Consider the following 22,150-nt stretch of genomic DNA (forward strand, 5'->3'; position numbering starts at 1 on the left):
GGAATTTCTGCCTACAAAGTAACTGACATATCTCTACCCACTCCGTTGGAAGGAAACACCCAAAATGAACAGGGACTGGAAGAACACAGCACAACTAATACTACTGCTGTGATCCTCTGCTGACATAAAACCCCTTCAGTCAGGAACAGAAGTTAAAGCTAACCCCTCCTATTTCAATTTCCACTAGAGGTCGAAGAGGTGCAAGCAACTCAGGCCTCTGCAATTATTATTACTCATCATGCTGCATGTACCACATAGCTGGTAATTAGGGTATAAGCACAACTATTTACACGTCAGAAAATTGCCTCTGCCTGCACTAAATCCTTTACACAATTAAGCAATTTCTTTTAGAAGCTCACAATATAGATGTTCTACCTTGCCAAATATGATTTTCCTGATCCTGGAACACCTCTGAGAAGAACAAGTACTTGACCTATAAGGTGCATCTTTTTTCTCATCATGTGACAAACAGGTGGCTGCTGTGCTTGCAAGAGGTTCAATTTTGAGTTTCTATCTTGATTTCCCCATACCTTCAGAGAAGGGTTGCTATCCCAGGCATTTGAAACCACTGGAGAGGAAAAACAAAGTCCTCTTTCCAATGTCCTATAGTCTGAAACACGTCTCCACTGCCCTGGACTGACAGCCACAGGAGTTACAAAACTGTGACTTCCACTGGATGGATAAAACACAGGAGCCATGAGATTCCAGTGTTGTTGAGGCTGACATGACAGTGTAGAAAAATTTAAGTTACAACCCTGCTGAGTTTGCTGAAAATCTGAAGGTTTTGATGTTTTGAAACTGGATGTTTCAGGAGAGACATACACCTCCGGTGGAGAACTGCCCTGGTGACTGTTAAAAGCAGTCACTATCTCTTCATGCTGTTCCATGCACCTTGAATTAGGATTTCCAGTGGCAGTTACTCCCAGTTCCAGAGGTTTTTGTGAAGACTGACCAGAAGCAGCAGTCACACTTTTTTGATCCAAAACAGTATCTTGTGTCTGATCAGGATTTCCATATGATACTTCTCCATTCAATTGTTTATAGACTTTTGAAGCTACACCATGCTGAACTTGTATTTCTGAAAAATCAGAATCTTCCAAGATCTGTGCAGAAGTGTCTGACGCAGCTGGTGAGCTTGTCTGGACACTCAGCTGACTCACTGGTGGCTGAGAGCAGCAGAAGTTTTCTGAAACCTCATTATTTGTCCCTGTTTGCTGTGGAAAAAGTAGGGCATTGCAACCTGAATCAGATTTTTCCCACTCAGGAAACTGATTAAAGCCATCGTGTTCCACAGAGTGCTTATGTACTATTTGGTCATTTGTAGGATTAGGCAATTCATCACTCGAGCTGTATCTCTGAAAGGCATTTTCTATTAAGGAATCCAGTTCTTCAGTCAGCTGCACATCAGGTGACAGGACCTTTTCTATTGCTTCTTCAGAATTATTTTGTTCTCCAGTACTTTCCCCCATTGTTTCATTTCCAACAGATCTTTGCTGATTAACAAGAGCTAGTGATGATGCTACTGAATCAAAACCCAAGGTTTTTGAAGATGCTACTCCTTTGGCATGAGTGGACAGCTCTAGCAGATAATCCATAGCGTTTTCTACTGTTGAATAAGGTAAAAAGAATAAAGCATGGTCAACTGAACAAACACAAGCTGATGTAAACGCAATTTTTTTTACATTAACGAGTATTTATCACAACTAGCGAAACAACCAAAAGACAGTTCACTAATTCATCTTTTAACGCACCTGCAACTCCTTTGATCTGTTTCTCATCAGAAGCAAAGGCAGAACTCAATACAAACATATTGCAAAATAATAACCTAATAAGCATAAAAATTACTAAGGAAACAAGTGTCTAAAAATTATTACATATAACTGGAAAAAATACCAGAACTGGGTGTTTAAATGGATACTTATTTCTAACCTATCTCATATAGGTGAAATAGTGTAAAATGAACTGAAAAAGTCTGCTACTGAGGACTAAAGAGATAAAAGTATGCAAAATACATGCATTATGGCTAGGTCCAATTGAAAATGTCACATATAATATAGCCAGAAAAATGCAGTATCTGTATTAATTCTTTGTAAAGCCACTAAATGGAGTATAGGTTGCCTGCGATCAACATGAACAAAATGAAGACTTGGCACAAGTACCATCTGAGGCCTAAAACTAAGCTTCTGTTTTCCTAAAAGACAGTGTAGCAAGAAGCCTAAGTCCAATTCTTTCTGCACATGTTAAATAAAATCTTCCTTGTCCTTCCATCTTCCCTGCTATATGACAGCAATTTATTACTACTCATATGAAAAGATGCTAATCTTTCAAATTTTAAACTACTGTTAATAGTACATAATAATGAACTCAGCGTGTTTACTGAATTCTCCAGTAACCTTCTACATAAATCTGTTACTTTGATAAATATAAATCTTATTGAGTTCAAAGCACGAATCAGCAATTCCATCAATTTCAATTTTAAAAGGAACAACAATCACAGAAACATGAGAGCTATTACATTATAAACTCCATACAATTTAAGGTAAAAACGGCAGTACCTAGCTTTCATACATATTAAAAAAATGCCAAACTCTGCCCTCTTTGCAAACATTCTTAGAAAAATCTCAGCTAATTACATCTGATCATATAAACACAGATTGATTAAAATGCTCTATATATGACTTATTCCCCTGCTAAATAACACCTCAGATGTTTCTATCCAGCATCTCATCCATTACTTTTATTACAAGCAAATGAACTTATATACAGAACTTTAAAAATACAAAAGCATAGGAAGGACCGGGCACAGACATGAGAACAGTCCACCAGGAGAGGTAGATGGGTAGTTTGGCAGAATACATGGGAAGAAACATAGTCCTAGCAAGGCTACAGAGAATTCAACATGACAAACACAATTTATCCTACAAAAACTAATCCTCAGTGGAGATGACAAGATTACAGAGCAAAACAGAAAGTAAAACAAAAGCTCAACTCAAGTATTTAAGGAATTACTGATACGTACTATTGATACACCAGAAGGCTGCACTGCCATTCAGCGAGACCTGGGCAGGGTAGAGAGGAGCCTAATGAAGTTCAACAGGGGCGAGTGTAAGGTCCTTCATCTATGAAGGAATAACCCCATGTGCCAGTACAGGCTAGGGATTCATCTGCTGGAAGGCAGCTCTGTAGAGAAGGACCTGGGAGTTCTGGACGACAGCAAGTTGCCCATGAGCCAGTAGTGTGCCCTGGTGGCCAAGGAGGCCAGTGAGGTCCTGGGGGGCATTAGGAGGAGCATGGCCAGCAGGTCGAGGGAGGTGATTCTGCCCCTCTTCTCTGCCCTGGTGAGGCCACACCTGGAGTGCTGTATCCAGTTCTCAGCTCCCCAGTCCAACAGAGACAGGGAATGGCTGGAGAGGGTCCAGCAGAAGACTATGAAGATGATCAGGGGACCGGAACATCTCCCTGGTGAGGAAAGGCTGAGACTGCTGGGCCTGTGTAGTTTAGAGAAGGGAAGACTGAGAGGGGATCTTACCAATGCATACAAATATCTTAAGGGTGAGTGTCAGGATGATAGGGCCAGGCTCTTTTCAGTGGTGCCCAGGGGCAATGGGCACAAACTGCAGCAACAGAAGTTCCATCTGAGTAGAGGAAGAACTTCTTTACTTTGAAGGTGACAGAACACTGGAACAGGCTGCCCAGAGAAGGTGTGGAGTCTCCTTCTCTGGAGACATCCAAACCCCACCTGGATGCGACTGTGCGACCTGCTTTAGGAGAATGTGCTTTAGCAGGGGGTTGGACTAGATGATCTCCAGAGGTCCCTTCCAACCCTGACTATGCTGTAATTCTGTGAAAAGCAAATTTTGCCAGGACCAGTGTCCATTATCTTAAAAAATTGTGATCTAGAACATAAAATACCCCTCCTGCAGAACAGTTAACACATCTAGGAGATACAGCACACTAATCACAAAAAAAAGATTCTCACAACTCTACCGCTGCCTGCTCTGTGTCACTGAATAAGCCACTTAAACTGTACCTCCATTTAAGGAGTACAGTGCTACTGCAAATTACCAGCCTCACCAAAACACTGTCAAACCTGAAGAATCTTGCATGGAAAGAGCTATAAAATTTCAAAATATTATGACTCACCTACTCATTAAAAGCTCAACTCACAAATATGCTTGCAACACCCACAACAGCTTTTCCGGAGTCACCCTAGTTAAAAGCTGTCTGCGCATGGAACACAACTGTAATGCCAACTGTACCTTATTTACCTTTAAAATCACATTCAGACAGAACCATATAAACCACACTGGGATCTAGGTCAGAAAACATTTCCGACATGCTGTTGAAGAGCTCTTCCTTATTGACACTATGCACTGCTTGTGACACTGAGTGGCTAGAGTCCCCTTGGGATACAGCAACAGCAGTTCTGTCAGAACTGCCAATCTTCCGAGAAGGACTTCCACCAGTTTTCCTTTTCCGTGGCATTTTGTTTTCTAAAAATCAGCTTGCTTTTCGTTTGAGTTTGTTGACATGAGGCTGAGACCACCAAGCTCAGAAATCACAAAAACCCTCTTGTAACCGGGCTGCACATAACAGAAATAGCAGACCTGGGAAAAAAAGAGAACAGAGAAATTTTCGTAAAATACACAGTCACATTTCCACATCTCCTATTTAGATAGCTAAAAAGGTAAAAAAAAATACATAAGCATCCAGGAAAACATTTTCTAGAAGGCTGCCTTTCTTCTTTTCAAATGGCTGACAGCTAAATAGCAGCCTTATTTCCCAACTAACTAGATACTGAATCTGTGTCTGGAAGAGAGAACAAATAAAATGGAGTTTAAAAGAAAAATCCAGAAAAGTAAAGGAATCAATGCAAGGCTGCCAGTTCACAAATACTCCTCTGCTAACACCTACTGATGACCAGTTAACATTATGGAACACTTACATTTTTAAAATTCAGATTTCTTTCTCCTCTTATATAAGTACTGAAAAATAGACATCTCCAAATCTTCCAGAAGTTCTTCATGACTTTCCCACCCCCATGATTTTTTTCAAGAATAAACAGCTGGGGTTCTTCAACATTCAAACACTGGCACAGGTTGCTCAGAGAAGCTGTGGAGTTTCCAACCATGCAGATTCTCAAAACCTGACTGAACATGACTCTGAACAGCCTGTTTCAGGTGACCCTGCTTGAGCAGGTGAGTTGAACCACATGACTTCCGACAGTGTGTTCCAACCTCAGCATATGTGGGGATTTTTTTTTAATTGTTAAAAACACCTTACAGCTTTAAGCACCATTAAACAGGAAAAGACTTCTGTCCACCACCCCCACCTTCTGCCATAAAGCCTTTGAATACATCTAGTTAAAACATGGAATCTGTAACAACTGCAATTACTGCATTAATCTTGTATAGAAAAGGAAAGTAATTATTCATTGAAGTACAAGCAGAGAGTATGGCATGGTCTCACTTTTTTCTTTATATCAAATAACACGAAAGCTCTGTTGTGTTCTAGTGATGCTCATAATAAACTAATTTATAATTTTTACAAATAATAATTCAGAGGACTAGCAAACCCTGCTAACGCTCAGAATCTGGTTAATTACAGCACAGAGTCACTATGTAGCAATAAAGTTACTGTGTAGGTCATAAAATACTATATAAAGATTATTTTGCCAGTGATGACCAATTCAACATGTGCAGATAAATCAACGGCAACACTTCCAAGTTCACTTAGTTCTTCCCTCCTTGTATCACTGGCACAAAAATGATGATGCCAGATCAGACAGCACTTCTCCATTATTCTCTAGCGACCTCGTCCAGCAACAAAGAAAAATATCGTTTAGAAGAGGGTGGACTGCTATGTTCCCAAGTCATAGATATTTACCTAAGAAGAACAGACAATTCCAGGATCCCAGAAGTTCCTACCATATGTATATAGACCTTAAACAGACAAATGAGACAGAAGTCTGAACAATGAAGAAGTAAAGGAAGTCTGAAATGTGCAAGGAAAACAGAACACAGGAAAAGGAAGAGGTCAACTTCCAAAAACAAAGGAGAAATGACAGTGGAACATGCTAGTTAGCTAGGCTGAGCTGGGACAATTGCAGCTGTTTTTTCCATTATACTTTTTTTGGTTCACCTCTCTGATTAGACATCCTTACACCATTCTTCACTGTCACAAAAAAAGTATTCAAGCAAAAAAATTTTTTAAAAATTATAGCAAGTTACATTTTCCAAACTTGAATTTCTAATTGATTCATCCTCCAGCCAGAAAAGAAAGGTTGAGACTTCACTTCACACAATGTGTCAGTGCTAAAAAATGCAATTGTTCCTCACTAAAACAAATTCAGTGACAAAAAAAAACTCCTGCAAGGAAGGTATTCATGCACCTTGACGTTACTGAGCACCAAGAGACTTTAAGCAGAACACTCCAAGTGTTGTCAATGTTTTAATCCAGCTCTCTTATAACAATCAAACCTGTAAGGACCTGCTGCTGAAAACACATGCTCTGTAGCTGACTTTTAACAATCAATTGCCTTACACTGGGAAGGTGATAGTTATAGTGAAGTATTTCCTGCATTAGCCTGTGTATCCCACTGTGTATTAGGATACTTTAATGACCCAGTGAAGCCACACACTTGTGTGTCTGCATGAATCTCAGTCAGTGAATTTACAGTGCATTGCTTCAGGATTATTGAGGCCTAAACTGCTTATTGCAATTAATCACAAAAGGGAAAAGAAGGCAGAAGAGAAAAAGACATCAGTCACCTCAGAACGTACACACAGGTCAAAACCTTGGTGACTCCTGCTACATCCATGTGTGCTACGGCAATGCACAGATCCACATTTTGTTCCATCTTTCCAACTAAAGCTTTAGTAAAATTGTAGAAACTGTTAAACCTACCAAAAACATAGGTCAGCATTGCCCAGGATTTCATTTAAACAAGGCATTTACTATGGCCAGTGTTGTAGACAGATATTTTCACAGAATCTCCTTTATCTACCACAATATTTTCAATGAAACTCCAGGACAGATTTCTGGGCGGTATCTTCTGTTGATATTACCAAGCACAATGGAAGTATACAAAAATAGATGCCTGCACACATACAAAGCAAACTGTACTGTATTACATAAGAGAAAACACTGACATGCTCAACTGAAAGGAGTAATTTTCACTTGCTTTTAGGAGCATGCCTTGAACTTTACCGGCTATTTTATCTAGGGACTTGCCTTTTCAGGTATTCAAGTTTCTCTTTTTGAAAATCAGTTTACTGTGAAAGAGGAAATAATTTTGACTAGCCAGACCTGCACACCAGCTATATTCATTGGCTCTGGACAACATAAATTAATCAGTCTGCAATTTGCTGTGGATGAGGGTTGTTCCCCCCGCCTCCCCCCCCAGATGAAAATGGAGTTGTAATAACATAATGATTTATAAGAGCAGTGCTGTGCTGAACACACTGAAAGGGAATTCTAGACAATTAGCCAGAGGCTGCAATATACTCGGAGGTTCACTAGTCAGTTCTGGGTACTGCTGTTCGACACACATGCAATTAAGAGCCAACAGCTGTTTCATTTCAGCACTGATGAAAAACAATACTCCTGCGGCAGTCTCAACTTCACCTTTAAAAACAATGCAAAACAAAATCCATGAGCACCTCCTGACTCATAATTCTTCAGAAATACACATCTCCAGACATTAAGGATCTCCTCCCAATGTAATTCAACTGCCACATACAAGCATATGTACAAAAATCTGCCCGCATGAAAACTACCTTCCAAATTAAGCAATCTTACAAATAAAAGAGATATTAAGCTACCAGCATTCTCTACAAAATAAGATAATTTTCAAACCCTACCAACCTAGAAAAGAAAAAGCAGACTTGTCAGATCAGGGTACTTTAATGTCATCATCTTTCTAGCTGACCAGACTTTATTCCTGATAGATTATGAGCCTCAGATGTTGCCTGTTTCTGTACTGCTACCCCTAAGAAGCTGGATACATGCATCACAGACATTCTGCAGGCAGAGATCAGCATCCATTACAGGCAAGCCAGTCTTTACCGAAGGCTTTACAGAAACAGGGAGGCACTGACAAAATCAACCTAATATAACACATTTTTCTTTTCTGTTTGACAGACAGAACAATGAAGTGTAGAGAAGTGGCCGACCTGGCACAGGAAGAGGATGGACCAAGACCTCAAGTTTCAATCCCAGCTTCTTACTAACAATATTCAAAACTTTCCTTTCCAGTGAAAGGAAAACCAATTGTTTCATAAACTAGTTGTAAGACTATGTTTATAATTCCCTAGCAGAAAGAAACATGACCAATGTTTCTAATAAATGCAAAGTGTCCGTCAATTATACAGATGAGGAAAAATATGCAAGTTCCCACCCACTCACCCTCAACTTTTGAACTCTTATACCTAAAGTGATAAACTAACTGAGGCAGCATTACAGGCTTAGGAAAATATACACGAAAATTCTTCCATAAATCATGGAGTGAATTTACATCGCTGTACTTACTGCAAAGGAATTCCCTTGCAGACACCTTTCCAAAAGGTTCCATTTTATTTTCATTAATACAACTGTCCGTAGAATAAATTAATCCAACATAGCAGGAATGTAATGGTCATCCTGGTCAGACTCCTCAACATTAAGGGGAAAAAGTGTAAATAAAAAACCCCTCCAGACTCTAACACAGGCAAAGCAAACTGTAACTTTAAATGTAACTTTAACATAATTGTAAGTTGTCTTTAGAAAAATTCAAAGTGTACTCTTTCATATGACACAATCTAAAGAATTCAAAAAAATACAAACCATCCAAACAAAAAACGACAGGGGAAAAAAAAATCCCCTAGACCCTCAAAACTAAATCTGCTGGTTTTAATAAGATTTCATTTATGTTAGGAAATAGCTGCTAACATAGACTTGTCCTACATAAGCCATCATATTGCTAACCACTACTGTTATATCAGCAAATTTGCTGTGAAAAATTATCCTAGAACTCTGAAGAACTAAAAAAACAAATGCATTTTCTAAAATTAAGCTAAAAGGCATAAGTCACGTTTATGCTGAAGCTACATCAAATTTGTCCAGCTAAACATCTTTTATTTTCCAAAGCTAGAAACTCCCCCCTGGTTTCTAAGAACTGCTATATACTGTTGTATTTTTACAAGAACAGACAAAACCAAAAGCTAACAGACAAAGATAAAACAGTATCAGGCACCATCTTACTGTTCTAACATTTCTGGAAAAACAGTAAGTCTCAGGCTTGAGACATCCATTACTGTTTCATTTTCAGCGTAACATGAAAATGTATATGCAGTTTCTGAATAAACATCTAATGAAGGCCTGGCACATCTCCTACATCTTTTACACTAGGGTGTCTTCTTAGAAACCACACATGGTAGCTTGGCATTTTCAAGATGCATCAAAATTCTCGAGTAGAGTGGACTGACTGCAAGTCCTATTACACATGTGAACTCAAGCATAGGAAGAGAAGGAAACAGGTAGTATTCAAGAAGAGACAGAACACAGAATAAAGGAAGAAATAAAGGAAGAAATATTCTAAACATTTTAAGTGAGTTAGTTGATATTGAGGTCAGCAACAAAGCTCTTCAAATCAGAGCTACTGCACTGGGAAACAATCAGCAGTAAACATAATTTTCCAAAGTCCTTATGAGAACTTATTTTTTAAGCAAACAGACCAGAAACATATTCTAACTACAATTCAAGGTTTACTAAAAGCATTCAGCAGCACAGGAATTCCTGGCTGAACTGTGATCAAGTTCAAATGACAAATAAGTTAATAAACATTACTTCTTTTCCTTCTTTAAGGACAAAGGAAGTCTCCAGCCTTGACACAATGTAACATTCAACCAATATCACCAAAGCTGCCTGATTTATATGTATTCTCAGATTCTTCTGATCAATTTAAAGAAGTTAATGCCATAGATACAGAAGAGGTTGGTTTGAGGGTTGGGGTTTTTTTATTTTGGTTGGGGTTTGGAATTTTTAAACATATTTTTAATTTCAAACTACATAAAATATTTAGAATATAATGTTCATTTGAATCTTCTGGCTTTTAAAACACACACACACACATATACTGACATGCTGGAGAGACTGGGAAAAAAAAAGCACCTGTATTTGTAATTCAAATAAAATAGTAATGGCATAGAACTTACATTTTCAGCTTCACCGAGTTGCCCCGCAATGGGTGCCTTCTCATCTTTCCGAAACCACCACTGATGGCACATCTATTAAAGATATGCTGTTAAAAAATACAACACACTCTTCTGTCAGGAAACCATATTTTCAAACATACAAATCAGATGTCAGCAGAAGTGGATGCTCCCTCCTGACAAAGAAATTATCAGAACACAAATTAAAATTGATATTTTACACCATACAACTTTAAGCAAGTTTTAACACCGAGTAATACACTTAATTGGTTTTAGTACATTAAGTACAGCTGACATTTTACTGAAAAAGTACCCAACATGCCAAGTTGAGCTCAAATGTAAGTTTTCCTGAGGATAAGAATACCTACTTGATTTCAACTACTGATTTCTCATCCAAAAAAGCTGACTTACATCAGGTAAAGAAATAACATAATGGCAGCAAAATTAGTTAGGAATAAAAGTAAGCTTCCTCACTTGTCATCCCACTTGGTTCTTCACCACAGTTCTTAACCATCTTGAAAAGGTCTACATATCCATGCTGGTCAAGAAAAGATTCGTTCCATCACGTGTGGAATTAGGCAAATAAAACCTGGTACATCAAAATCAGAATATGTTACTTACACCACTAATTTGCAATGCCTTACTGATGCTAAAAAACTGCAGTTCTGTTCACTGAAGTGGCTACAAACTCCTAATCCACTGCATACATACCAAAGAAGTTAGGTCTATTCAAAGCCTGACTTAATTCTAATGTATGTACTAGTCTAGAGCTCACTTTCCTGACAACAGTCTTGTGCTTTGAATCTTGTTAAAATAAATTGGGGGGAAAAAATCCAAAACCACATACATATGTGGGCATACACACCTAAATCAGGTAAAGAACTTGGAACAAATATTCTGTAGCACTCCTAACATGGCACGTTGATGGCTCAATTACTTCATAGCAGTCCTCACAAGAGACTGAGAAACCAGTCTCCTACTTTTCATCTAACCTCATTCCACTGCTCCAAAGCATTAAGAATTGCCATCAAAACTGCAGAGCACATCACGTAAGCAAGAACTTCAAGATGAGAATCCAAATTTACAAAGTAAAGGACAGATTGCAGGCAGAGAATGCTATCTACCCCACTCTCAACCATGTTGCTTCACAGAAAACACACCAGAAAAGGCTGAAAAGCCATTCAGAAGTTTTATAGAACATTTAACCTCTGAATATAAGTTCAACCTAGAACACAACAGAAATGCTGAAGTGTACCTGATAACACTGTAATGCTACATTACTTCCACTGCTCAGATTTCTGCTTTCCGAATCAGGCTCTACTAACACACACGAAAATACAAAGGTTATTTCCAGATTTGCTCACTTGCACTTTGAAGTCTCATAAATGGAACAAAACAATTAAGTATTTAAATACAAGCACAAGAGAAAAAAAGCAGACAAAAAAATCAAACAGACCCAATCATTGCACTCTCTAGCTGTATTTACAAAACAAGAAGCTTTTCTTTCTGGACATCTGAGCCCCCTCTCTAAAAAACAGAAGGTAAAAAAGGGAAGAAAAAAGGAAATGCCTTCCAGCAGATTTTTCTCAATAAGCGTTAAGAGTAGCAAAGGAGACAGTTTGGGAGCCTTTTGCATTTTTCCATTTCTGCCAGCAGTCAGCAACTGAACAGGCCACCTAAATGCTCTGTTATTTAATGTGAAAATCTATACCCAGCTAGAGACAAAGTGCTTTTAAAAACATTTCAAGCAGCTTTTCTGCTTTTTTGCTTCATCCACTCTGCTATTCCCACTGATTGTTCCAAGGGCTTTGGCTTTTTCAACAATTTTAACTAAGGTCCTCTTTTTCACATCAAATTCCATCAAAGTGCAAGTCACTGACATATATGTCTCAATACACTTGCTTTAGGCAATCTGTTCTGCCAGGAGTTTTTTCTACTTTTGTGATTTTTAAGCCTTGTGTATGGCCTGGACCAGAGACAGATTATTTTGAAACAGCTGCAAAAAATAAATCTTGCTTTGAGTACAAAACAAAAACTTTGTCCAAATACACACACAGTTCAAGAGTACAAAACCAGCACAAACTCCTCCAAAGTAGATGCTTAGAAAGTAAATAAAACTTTTAGGAACATCAGAGCCCTATTTGCTAGGAATGACTCAAAAGCTCTTCTCCACATGCCACATCACAAGTCAACCTGCAGTGACAGTCAGGTGGTGTTTTACAGGTGACAGAAGCTGTCAAACTCCACAACACAAGGTTTCCTTTTAAGCCAGGAAGCTGCTCTTGCTAGGGGCCCTCCATTCAGATGAGCACAAGCTCCCAGACAGGCAGATCTCCTGCAGCATACACATGATTAAAGCAGAAAGGCAGTAGTAGGGAGCCACCAGTAAGCGCATTCTCCAGCACCAGCTCTGCTTGGTAAGTACTACTTTCGTACTCGGTTTCCTTTTGCTGTGTCCTGAAGGTCAAAGCTTGGGACGCAGCAAGAAAGTAAGTGGCATTGGGATTATGGAGTGTGCAAACACACAGCCCAACAAGCTAGAAAAATCAACAAGCAGCTGTTTTCCTTGTTTAGGTAGAGAGGGTTGTTGCTTGTATTTGGGGTTTTTTGCAGCAAATAATATGAGTATCTGCAAAATGTCTTACCAGCCCTAAGGGAGCTTAGACATACCACATCCTTTTATAGCTTCCCTCCCATGTTCCTTAGTAGCCTCGCATACAGCTCACAGCCCTACTCGAGCATGCTGAACTAAAGGTTACACAATGCCCATGCCCGCGCCAAACTCAGCTTTGAGGAGAGGTCTTCCAGGAAACAGAACACGCAGGCTACCTGGGCTGTCTGTCCCCAGTGCAGACTCCACATAGCTCAGCTGCTTCACTGTGACCTATGTCCAGCCCCCAGAGCAATGTAACAGGCTGCAATGAAGAAGACCAGATTTGTGGTTATGGTGGTCCTTCCACAATCAGTACTACTGCTTAAGATTGTATTCCCACTCCACATTCTAAAACGGCTAGAGAGAGAGATTTGGAAAGAGAAAAAGAGAATTCCTGCCAGCTGGAGCTGTGACTTGCCCACACCATGTTTCTAGAGACCCTGTCCAAAAGTCAGCCTGAAGGGCAGTGAATAAAAGTAACACATCTCTGCAGAATTACAGTTCCTTAGCACAACAGTATTTCTTTTCACATACTCTCCAGATGAACTTTCATACCTCACTCTGAAAAAAACCCATAAAGAAAGCTGTGCCTGTCAAGACTTGGTGCTTCTGTGAGTTGCTGGAAATAGCTTGTAATCTTTTATAAACGGCAACTCTGGCAATATCTAGCTAAGAAGCTATGATATAGTCTAATGCACAAAATATTCGAGGCTTATAAAAAAAAGGAAAATAAAACATTACAAAGCTGAGCAGGACTGTCCTAACAAGGTTAATTTTCATCCTGCTGTATTACTGTTTTCTGTTTCTTCAGAATTTTGGGGTGGGTTTTTTTCTGTGACTGAGATGAGACCTGGCCAAAGGATGAGCGTTTATTTGAGTTCTTGGAAAGCCAGCAAAAGGACAGCAGCAAGGGTGAGGACTGGTTCCATCAAGATGAGATACTGTAAAAGAGGACTATTACTGAAGATCACAGGTGATGCTTATTATCATGGACACACACACGCAGGCAGCATTATGGAGGAAAGGAAAGCAGAACATTAAAACAACACTTATTTAGCGTTTTCTGCACTGGCAGCAGTTAGGGCTAGCAATAAATGCAAATGCTACCTTCCCAAATATCGGTTTGCTTTAGCTGTTGATGCAAATGAAGACAGGTTTACTTTTTTCTTAAAGATGATGCTGCAACTCTAACACAACTGGGCTGCAATGCTACCAGGTCTTGGTTCTGGAGCTTCCACATAACAACGGCTTCTCAGCTGCACACCTTTCCCTTGTGTGTGATAGAACAATTCAAAGCAGCACTGTCTGGCCAGCTTTCAGCAGTATAATCTCCTCCTACCTGAAGGTCTGCTTAAGACCTTCAAGTCCGTGATGCATATACAGTGCTGCACTCTGGTGATCCCCAGCTGCCACTTCGCTCCAAACAGCCTCATACAGTTCTCAGTTCTGTGACTCTGAATGAAGGTTTGCTGCACACTGCAACAAAGCTGAAGCACAAGAATTTTTTCAACTGCAGCATGGGCTCAAATACAGAAACAAAATGAAGATGCATTCAGGTTTGCAGAAAGCACTCGCAAGAACAGGAGACTGAAGAGAAATCATGACTACCAGAGCATCGGACCCGAAGGTGCGCTGGAACATAAAGCAGATTTTTCACCATGGTGCTATGTATCAAGTAGTGAGCTCAGAGCAGTAGTGGCCACATCAGGAAGCTGAGGAGTCAGGTTGAAAAGAGACATAAAGCAGTTTGTGAACTTTGCTGATTGTCCACATACAAGAGCAACATGAGAACCGCTCCAGAATTTCCCAAACAGGAACACAGTGAGACATAATACACTTCACCAACTTACACCAATTCAAGTTGCATTACACAATTATAATTTTAAAAAGAATGCAAGAAACCATATTACATAAAGAAAGCAAGACAGGAATGAGCTTATTCATGTAGACATCCCAAATACTGGGGGGGGGGGGGGGGGGGGGAATCACATATCAGGGCCTATGCTGGAAACTACATTGCACAGACCTACCAGGCCAAACTTCATACGTTCAAGTGCACTTACACTGCTGAAGCCACTAAACCAGCTGAACACAGCGCACACACAGCCATTACACAGCTATTAAAAAGATAATAAATATTTTGAGCTTAAGGTAAACCACAGATAGATGGATGACTTCATCCTGATCTATGTACTCCAAGCTTACAGCCTTCAAATGACTGTCATTACTTACTTGATACAGACTTAAACGTGTCATTTACCTTCAGAAGGTAGTTCACATGACTTCACCTCCTAAGAGTGTAAAAAACATAAGCAAGGTCCACTTAAATAGTTTTAAATGGTGATTTAACACAGGCAATTTTTGAGATGGAACACAGATCAGTTACATAAACCAACCCACTGGTAGATTAAAAAACCCAGTGGAATCATGAGTGAAAAACTTAACCTTTTCCATAATGATGGCTGTATTCAGGAGAAAATATCAGTGTATAACTTTATTTAATTCTGAGAGGCAATGTGACAGCTAATTAACACCCCATTGACATTTTTATAGTAGCAGAGCCTCTATAAGAAAAACAAAGGCAACAACTTCCTAAAACTCAAGGACTAAAAATTCAGAAACTTTTACCAGAACTGAATTCACATGCATCAGAACTCTGTTTAAAATAATAATTAGACCAATTACACTGGCCATTTAGCATATACTACAGATCAGTACACAGGTAGGAGTGAAAGACAAGAGACCACACAACACCTTGGAACTACAACCCTCCGAAGTCCCTATTACAACATATTTATACACTAATTCAAGACAACATAATGCTCTTTTGTGTTACAATCCATCTATATCACTAAAGTGAAACAGCTGTACAGCTGTAAGCATACCAGGGATGTTTCCTAATACCATGTCTAGGCTAACAGTTTTATCAGGTGCTACTGCACTTTCACGTTCCTTAACACCAAGATCCTTACTTTCCTCTACATCAGTGCCTTCCCCTGCTGAAATGCCTTAATATCAATAAAAGACAGGAAAGAGTTCTTTAAAAAAAAAAAAAAAGAAAGAAAAAAAAAGAAAAAAGTAAACAAGACCACCAAAAAAAATACAACTCCACAGTTAAAACCAAAACAAAAGCTCAACAGAGGAAAGCCGATAAGGAATTAAATTATAGGCTTAATAAATTAAAGGATTTCTAAGGTGTGCTTTGATGCTGTTGAACTTCCTTCACAAGCTCTTCACATAATCCATAGGAACAGAAACTAATGCAGCTGCAAAGTGCTGCAAACACACGACAAGCAAGCCCTGCCCTTGCCATGGTGACTCTACCCAGCTAAATCAAGGATAAAACTCTCATGCTTACAAATGTATACCATACTTCAATTTTTCTGCCTTTCTGTAATTTGCTTCAGGTTCATCTCAACCTTTGGCTCTCCAATCACATCCCAAGATGTATTAGCTAAAGCTTTTATTGCAGTGAAGGTGAAATGGATGAAAAGCCATCTGATGATCTTCTCTGTTCTTTACCTCAAATACCCAAAATACTTCTGGAAGGTGTTTTTTTTTTAAGTTCCATATGAATTATTCTCATCATTTCACAAGGTCCTACTGAAAGACCTGAGATGCATGCTAAACTTTATCAAGATGCTGTATAAAAACGTTTTAAGTGTCTCTTAAGAATCGAACTGCTCTTAGTCATTTAGAACAAGAGTTAAGAGAAGTAATAATAAATATAGGGAAGTGACTCCTTTGAAGTCAGGCTCCTCTTAGGTCCCAGTGACCTTATGGCACTTGATCAGCAGAACTCCAGACCGTGTCCAAAGCACGTGTCAATACTACCCTACGGACACAAATAACGACGCCATAAACATGTTTCAGCAAGTTCACAACTGTACAAAACGAACCCCTTAAAAGTACAAACATTTTTTTCATTTCTTTTTGCACGGAGTGAACTTATATCGCGGAGCTTCGCGAGATGCTTTTAAGGCTGACGGACGCTCCACATCACTTGCTGGGGACAAACGGGCGAGGCATTCCCACCGACCCGCCAGCCCCGACCTCGCCTCCAGCGGCCGGTGCCGCCGCACAGGCCGCGGCTGCCGGCGGGGCAGGGCAGGCCGGGCCGCGGCCCTCCCAGGCTGCTCCAGCCGCGGGCCCACAGGAAGGCCCCTGCGCAGGGCAGTCCCGAGCGGCGGCCTCAGTCCGGCGGCGCAGGGACCCACCGGCCGCCAGTGAGGAGGCTACCCCGGCCCCTTCACCGCGCAGGGCGGCTGCTAGCGGGGGCCCAACACCCGCGGCGAGCGGGCTCGCCCGCCGCGCAGCACCCGCCCCGCTGCCTCCCCTCCCACCCGCTGGCAACTCCTCTACAGTGACGCCTAAGGACGGGCCCCTCAGCGCCACCAGGCCCGCCGCGACGCGGGTACGCATCCAGGGGTGCCTCCGCGCAGCCACCAGCGCGGGAAGGCTGCCCGCAGCCGCCGGGGGAGCCGGCTGCCTCCCCGCCCCCGAGATGGCGGAGGCCGCGGCGAACAGCGCCGGGCCCCGCGCCCTATCGGGAGCAGGGGGAGGGCGAGACTCCTCCCTGGTCCCGCCGCTCCGCGCCAGACCCCGCCGGCCTTTACCTCCCGCCGCTCGGCTCGCTCGCTTCGGCCGCCGGCGAACGCAGGGTCTGGAGAGCTGCGCGGCGGCGGGGGAGCCTCCAGGGGAGCGCGCGCTGCGGCGACACAGTGCCGCTCTCCGTCCGGCCGGGGAAGGACAGCCCGGGAGGAGGCTCGGCGCCGCGCCGCCCCCCCACACGGCCGGGGCCCGCAGCGCCGCCCTGGCCGCTCCCGCCTCTGCGCGCCTCGCCCGGCTGCACCGCCGCGGCCGCGGGGACCGGGCCTGCGGGGGGCGGAGGCAGCGGCCGCTCCCCGCCTCGGGTGTCCCGCGCGGCTGAGGCGGGAGGGCGGGAACTGCTGGCGGGGCTCTGCCTCAGGCCTCCTGCGGGGTATCGCCGGGCCCGGCCCCCCGGCGAAGGGGCCGCTTCGGAAGGAAAGGGAGAGGAAACGCGGGAGCGGGGCAGGGGCGGGGGCTGCCGCCTCCCACCAGCCGAGGGCCGGCTGAGGGCAGCTCAGCTCCCCGGGGGACGGCCCTCGCCGCCTGTCCCAGTGTTTACCGGTACAAGCTGACTGCCGGTACAGCTCCGCGCGTTCACCTTCGGGAAGGGCGACTGCTCTGCCGGTGCGGGAAGCCCCGGGTGGCACGGCAGAGCCTGCCTGTAGGGGGCATATCCGTGGTGACAGGGCGTCGGCGAGTTCAGCAAACAACTGCCCATGGCGGAGGCCGAGAAAAGCCGAGTGACAGGTTTCAAACTTGTAACAAAAAGGACAAATGTTTCATTTCGTGTGCCGCTGCCCGGTTTTACTAAGCAATTTCTAACTCGCAGCAGAAGAGAGGGCTCCTGCAATCCAGAATGATGCAGTGGATCTGCGGGCTGGTGCGGGAGGAGAAACCCCCGCGGCGGGCAGAGGAGTTTTTCGGGAAGCCGAGCTGAGCCTGGCGAGATCTGGCATCAGCGATCGCTGTGGAGGTTGTGAGCTGCAACCGAAGAATCGGGGAGCAGCTGGTTAGGAGAGGGCTTCGCTATCTGCAACAAGCAGTGGACATTTGATGGAGATGTGCAATGGAACATTATGGAAAGATGAAAAGGAAGGGAGACATGCTCCTGACAGACTGAGATGATGATAAGTAGTTCTTAAATTAGAACTGCTGTGAAGCCACCATGATGGGAACTAGGTACCTGAATGAGTTTTGCATTTATCAACAAACACAAGAAAAGGGGCAAAGCTTTTAAAAGTAAAAACATTAAAAAAAAAAAGCCAACCCAGCACTCAAGATGAGGAGGTTCTACTGGGAAGCTTTTCTGTAATTTTATAGAAGTGTGCTGATCTCAGAAATTTCACTGTTAACAAACGGGCATTAAAGTGTATTTGGAAAATTACCGATGACATTTACCCATTACCAATTTCTAAGAATAGGTCTTCATTACATAGCCCATAGGCATCCTTGTCAGCTCTGTCTCCCTGCCTGTCCTAGCAAGATAATAAGCAGGGCCTTCACTTCTTCACACTTGTTCATTCGATTCCCTGAAGGAAATGGGTGCCTTCCTACACCCCATTGTCTTGAGATACCTCCTCGCCATCTGTATTCAACCGTCTCCCCTTAGGGCACAATGCCTCAGGAGGACGGTGGCTGGAGGTGTCCCGTTGTGATTTTCCTAGCGAACAGAAGAACAGAATCAACGACGCTCCTGTGAAAGGGGAGAAGCGTTTCCCCCCGAGGGGAGTAAGGTTGTCTCCCAGCCCTAAGGTCCCTCGCATTGTGTTTCATCCCCATTAAAGAACGAGGCGGCACCCCCGACCTTCATTTGTCCGTCATTCTCCTTCAGAGAGGGAAACGAGAAGTGGCCTTCAGCAGCCTTCTAAAGCGCTGCCTATTTGGCACCTATCTTACACGCTTCGCAAGAACGACCAAGAAGTCAGGGACAGCTTTGTGCCTCAGTCACTCGTAGTCCCACTGCAGCTTCTTTCTGGGTCCTGGAGAGTCCTTCCCTCAGCCAACAGTGCCAACCTGTTTCCATTAGAGATGCAGCTTTAGAATTGATGTCAATAAAGAATAACTAAGTGCAAAAATTATAGCGAGTTTTAAGGTGAATTAACTATGCGTGGGTAGCTCACTATAGCTGTTCTGTGAAAACTGCAGAAGGGTGCTCAGACTAGTTTCTCTAGAGCTTGTAGGGATCACAGTCTCAAAGTGTTGCCTATTTGGTAGCACAGCAACAGGAAGGTAAATAGGTTTTATATGTAGAATTGTATATATTTTGCAGTAAAAGTAACTTTAGAAGTTTTGAAATTAGTATTCAAAGCATTTAATGTTTTATGAATTAAATTGATTTAGGCATTGCTAATTTGCTTGTCACTTTGCTGGTTTAGTGCTTATCTTGTAGTTCTATCATATGCAATGTTTAAATAAACAAGGACAAACATTTACATTTCTAATACAATACGTAAAACGTATACATACTTATCCACAGGATGTGCTGGCAAGTGTCAAAAAAACTGTTTCTGGCCACGACTTACAATAGGAAAATAAATAATTACTCAATACATTGAAACTACATGTCCAAAAATCTGGAGGAAAAGCCTTGATCAGAATTTGTGTGTGCATGTGGTGTCAAGTGATGCTTTCATTCATGTACCAGGAACTGTTTCCTTACTTCATGTGCTCAGTGTCTGGACAAGTATAAGAAACAAAATTGTTTTCCTTTAAGGGTGTGATGCTGGTAATGTGTTAATCATAGGTTTGGAAAAATAGGTCATGTAAATTCCAGTCTAATGACTGCATTTTTATATTTTTAAGGTTGCCAAAAAAGAGGAAGAGAGAGGTTTTCATTACACTTAAGTCTGATAGCCTCCATTAAACTGCACTGCTACTGGGGTGTTGCTGCTGGCACTTGATGCATGAAACTATGTTCTTTGCCAGTTGTACATATTACAGTATTTGACACCATGAAAATGCCAGACTAATTTGGGTACTGGCAGATTTCTCACTACCACAGTTAATGCTTTAAAATAGGGATTTTGGTATCTAGATAATTATAATCACTGTAATAGAGGTTCTTTCAAGTATGTGTGGTTTTGGTTTTTTTTTTTTTTGAGTACTCACATAACTTTTTCAAATAACCACCTATTATCTGCTACTGTTTTGGGGTGGGGTTTTTTCATTCCTTTGTCTCTCCTTATGTCTACAAGTTGGCTTGCTTTTACTTGGAGTGGTTTGAACCTATAGCATGTAATCTGTGCTGTTTGGCTCAAGTGTTTAGTCTGGTCTTCTCTGAATGCTTTAACAACAGATTTTCCATTTTAGCTTCTACAATGCTACCTTCTCAAAGTGGAAAAAAGACTTTACCGTGTTGTTGCTTATTAATGCATATTTAATGCATATTGCATTAAAATAGTATTATTACCAGAGTTGGAACATAAAAAAAAGGAAATGTCAGTCCCTTTTAATGTTTCTGATTATATACAGCTTAAGTCTGCTCAGCAAATTGTGATTTCCTTTCTTATATGCTCAATTTATCTTTGAGGGTCTATAGTTAAAAAGATTAGATCACATTTTGATTTGCAGGAACAATTTGCAGCTAAACTTATGGTTTAATGAACATTCTGGTGCGGCAAGAAGATGTATTTAATTTTGTCCATTTTACAGACTTCTACTTACAGTAACATGTTGAATATACAATAATAAATACTGTAGGAAAATGCCTGAGAAATTAGGGTGCATTAAAAATTCATGCCTGCCTGTAGTAAATCTTTACAGTATCTTAACAGAAACTTCAGATACAGTTTTTATCATTATTCAGAATTTTAGTTTGGGCCATTAATATATACAGTCAAAGCCCAAAATTATCATGAGTTTTTCCTTCCTTCAGAGAGGAGAGATGAAAAGAGCTCTCATCTAGTTCCTGCAGAAACCATTTTCATAAAACTTGATTCAGTCCCTCCATGCTATAACCTTTCACTTCCTAACGAGACTGCAACATTCTGTTGCCACCTTTAGGTTTCATTTACCATTGGGGGAAATAAAAAGTGTTAGCTTTTCCCTTTTTTTTATTTTTTAATAGATTTACCTTAATGCTGATTTAAGATGTTTAACTTCACTTCTTCAAAATCTTCACTAAATCTCCAGTTAATATTACTTTGTCCGTGATATTGGAGTTTGTGTTCCTACAAAAGATAACTCTTCCCTCAGCCAGAATTTGATTTCCGAAGTAAAAATTTAATTCCTTAAGTTAAAAAAAAAAAAAAAAAAAAAAAAAAAGGCGGGGGCAGGGGAGGAAGGAAGGATAGAAATGTTAGAAAAATAAATGTTTGCACACTAACTCACATAACTGTCTCTTTCTTCCACCCCTCTCCAGATTAAAGTCAAATGCATGGTGATTTGTGGTGGTTTAGCTCCATAAAGGAACTCCACATCTGGCTTCTATACTTGAAATACATTGATCTTCTGTTCCATATAGCTATTGGTTCTGTAGAAACAGTATCACTGCAGTAATGCTAGTTAGTGCATATGTGCATTTTTTCATTCCAAATAGTACACCTTTATTACAACTAAATTAAAATAATGTCTTAATTCCCTTTATGCAGAGTTCTATTTCAGCATTATTTTAAATGGGGAAAAAGTAGTATTTAGATGCAGCAAAAATCTATCTCATGGAGCATTTTTTGCCCACTTAAGACAACAGCAAAAATTCTGCTGATTTCAATAGGATCAC

At 41.4% G+C, this 22,150-nt stretch overlaps 1 protein-coding gene across 8 annotated transcripts in view; it reads right to left on the reverse strand.

The window, feature by feature from the left end:
• Window positions 1–21,673, reverse strand: part of N4BP2 (NEDD4 binding protein 2) — a 47,423-nt gene extending 25,750 nt beyond the window's left edge. The window contains exons 1-6 of one of the 8 annotated variants that reach the window (XM_040587039.1): window positions 17,460–17,641; window positions 10,665–10,779; window positions 10,194–10,366; window positions 5,887–5,942; window positions 4,269–4,607; window positions 376–1,606 (exon numbers count right to left, since the gene is read on the reverse strand). In XM_040587039.1, the coding sequence (XP_040442973.1) occupies window positions 376–1,606; window positions 4,269–4,485 (1,448 nt within the window). In that variant the 5' untranslated portion in view covers window positions 4,486–4,607; window positions 5,887–5,942; window positions 10,194–10,366; window positions 10,665–10,779; window positions 17,460–17,641. Of the gene's footprint in view, window positions 1–375; window positions 1,607–4,268; window positions 4,608–5,886; window positions 5,943–10,193; window positions 10,367–10,664; window positions 10,780–11,445; window positions 14,761–17,459; window positions 17,642–17,992 lie in introns of those variants that run through there. The other 7 variants (XM_040587023.1, XM_040587065.1, XM_040587015.1 and 4 more) reach the window with 7 other exon arrangements.
• Between the last annotated feature and the right edge of the window lie 477 nt (window positions 21,674–22,150).

The sequence above is a fragment of the Falco naumanni genome, chromosome 1 (genome assembly GCF_017639655.2).
Source record: "Falco naumanni isolate bFalNau1 chromosome 1, bFalNau1.pat, whole genome shotgun sequence".
Classification (NCBI taxonomy): Eukaryota; Metazoa; Chordata; class Aves; order Falconiformes; family Falconidae; genus Falco; species Falco naumanni.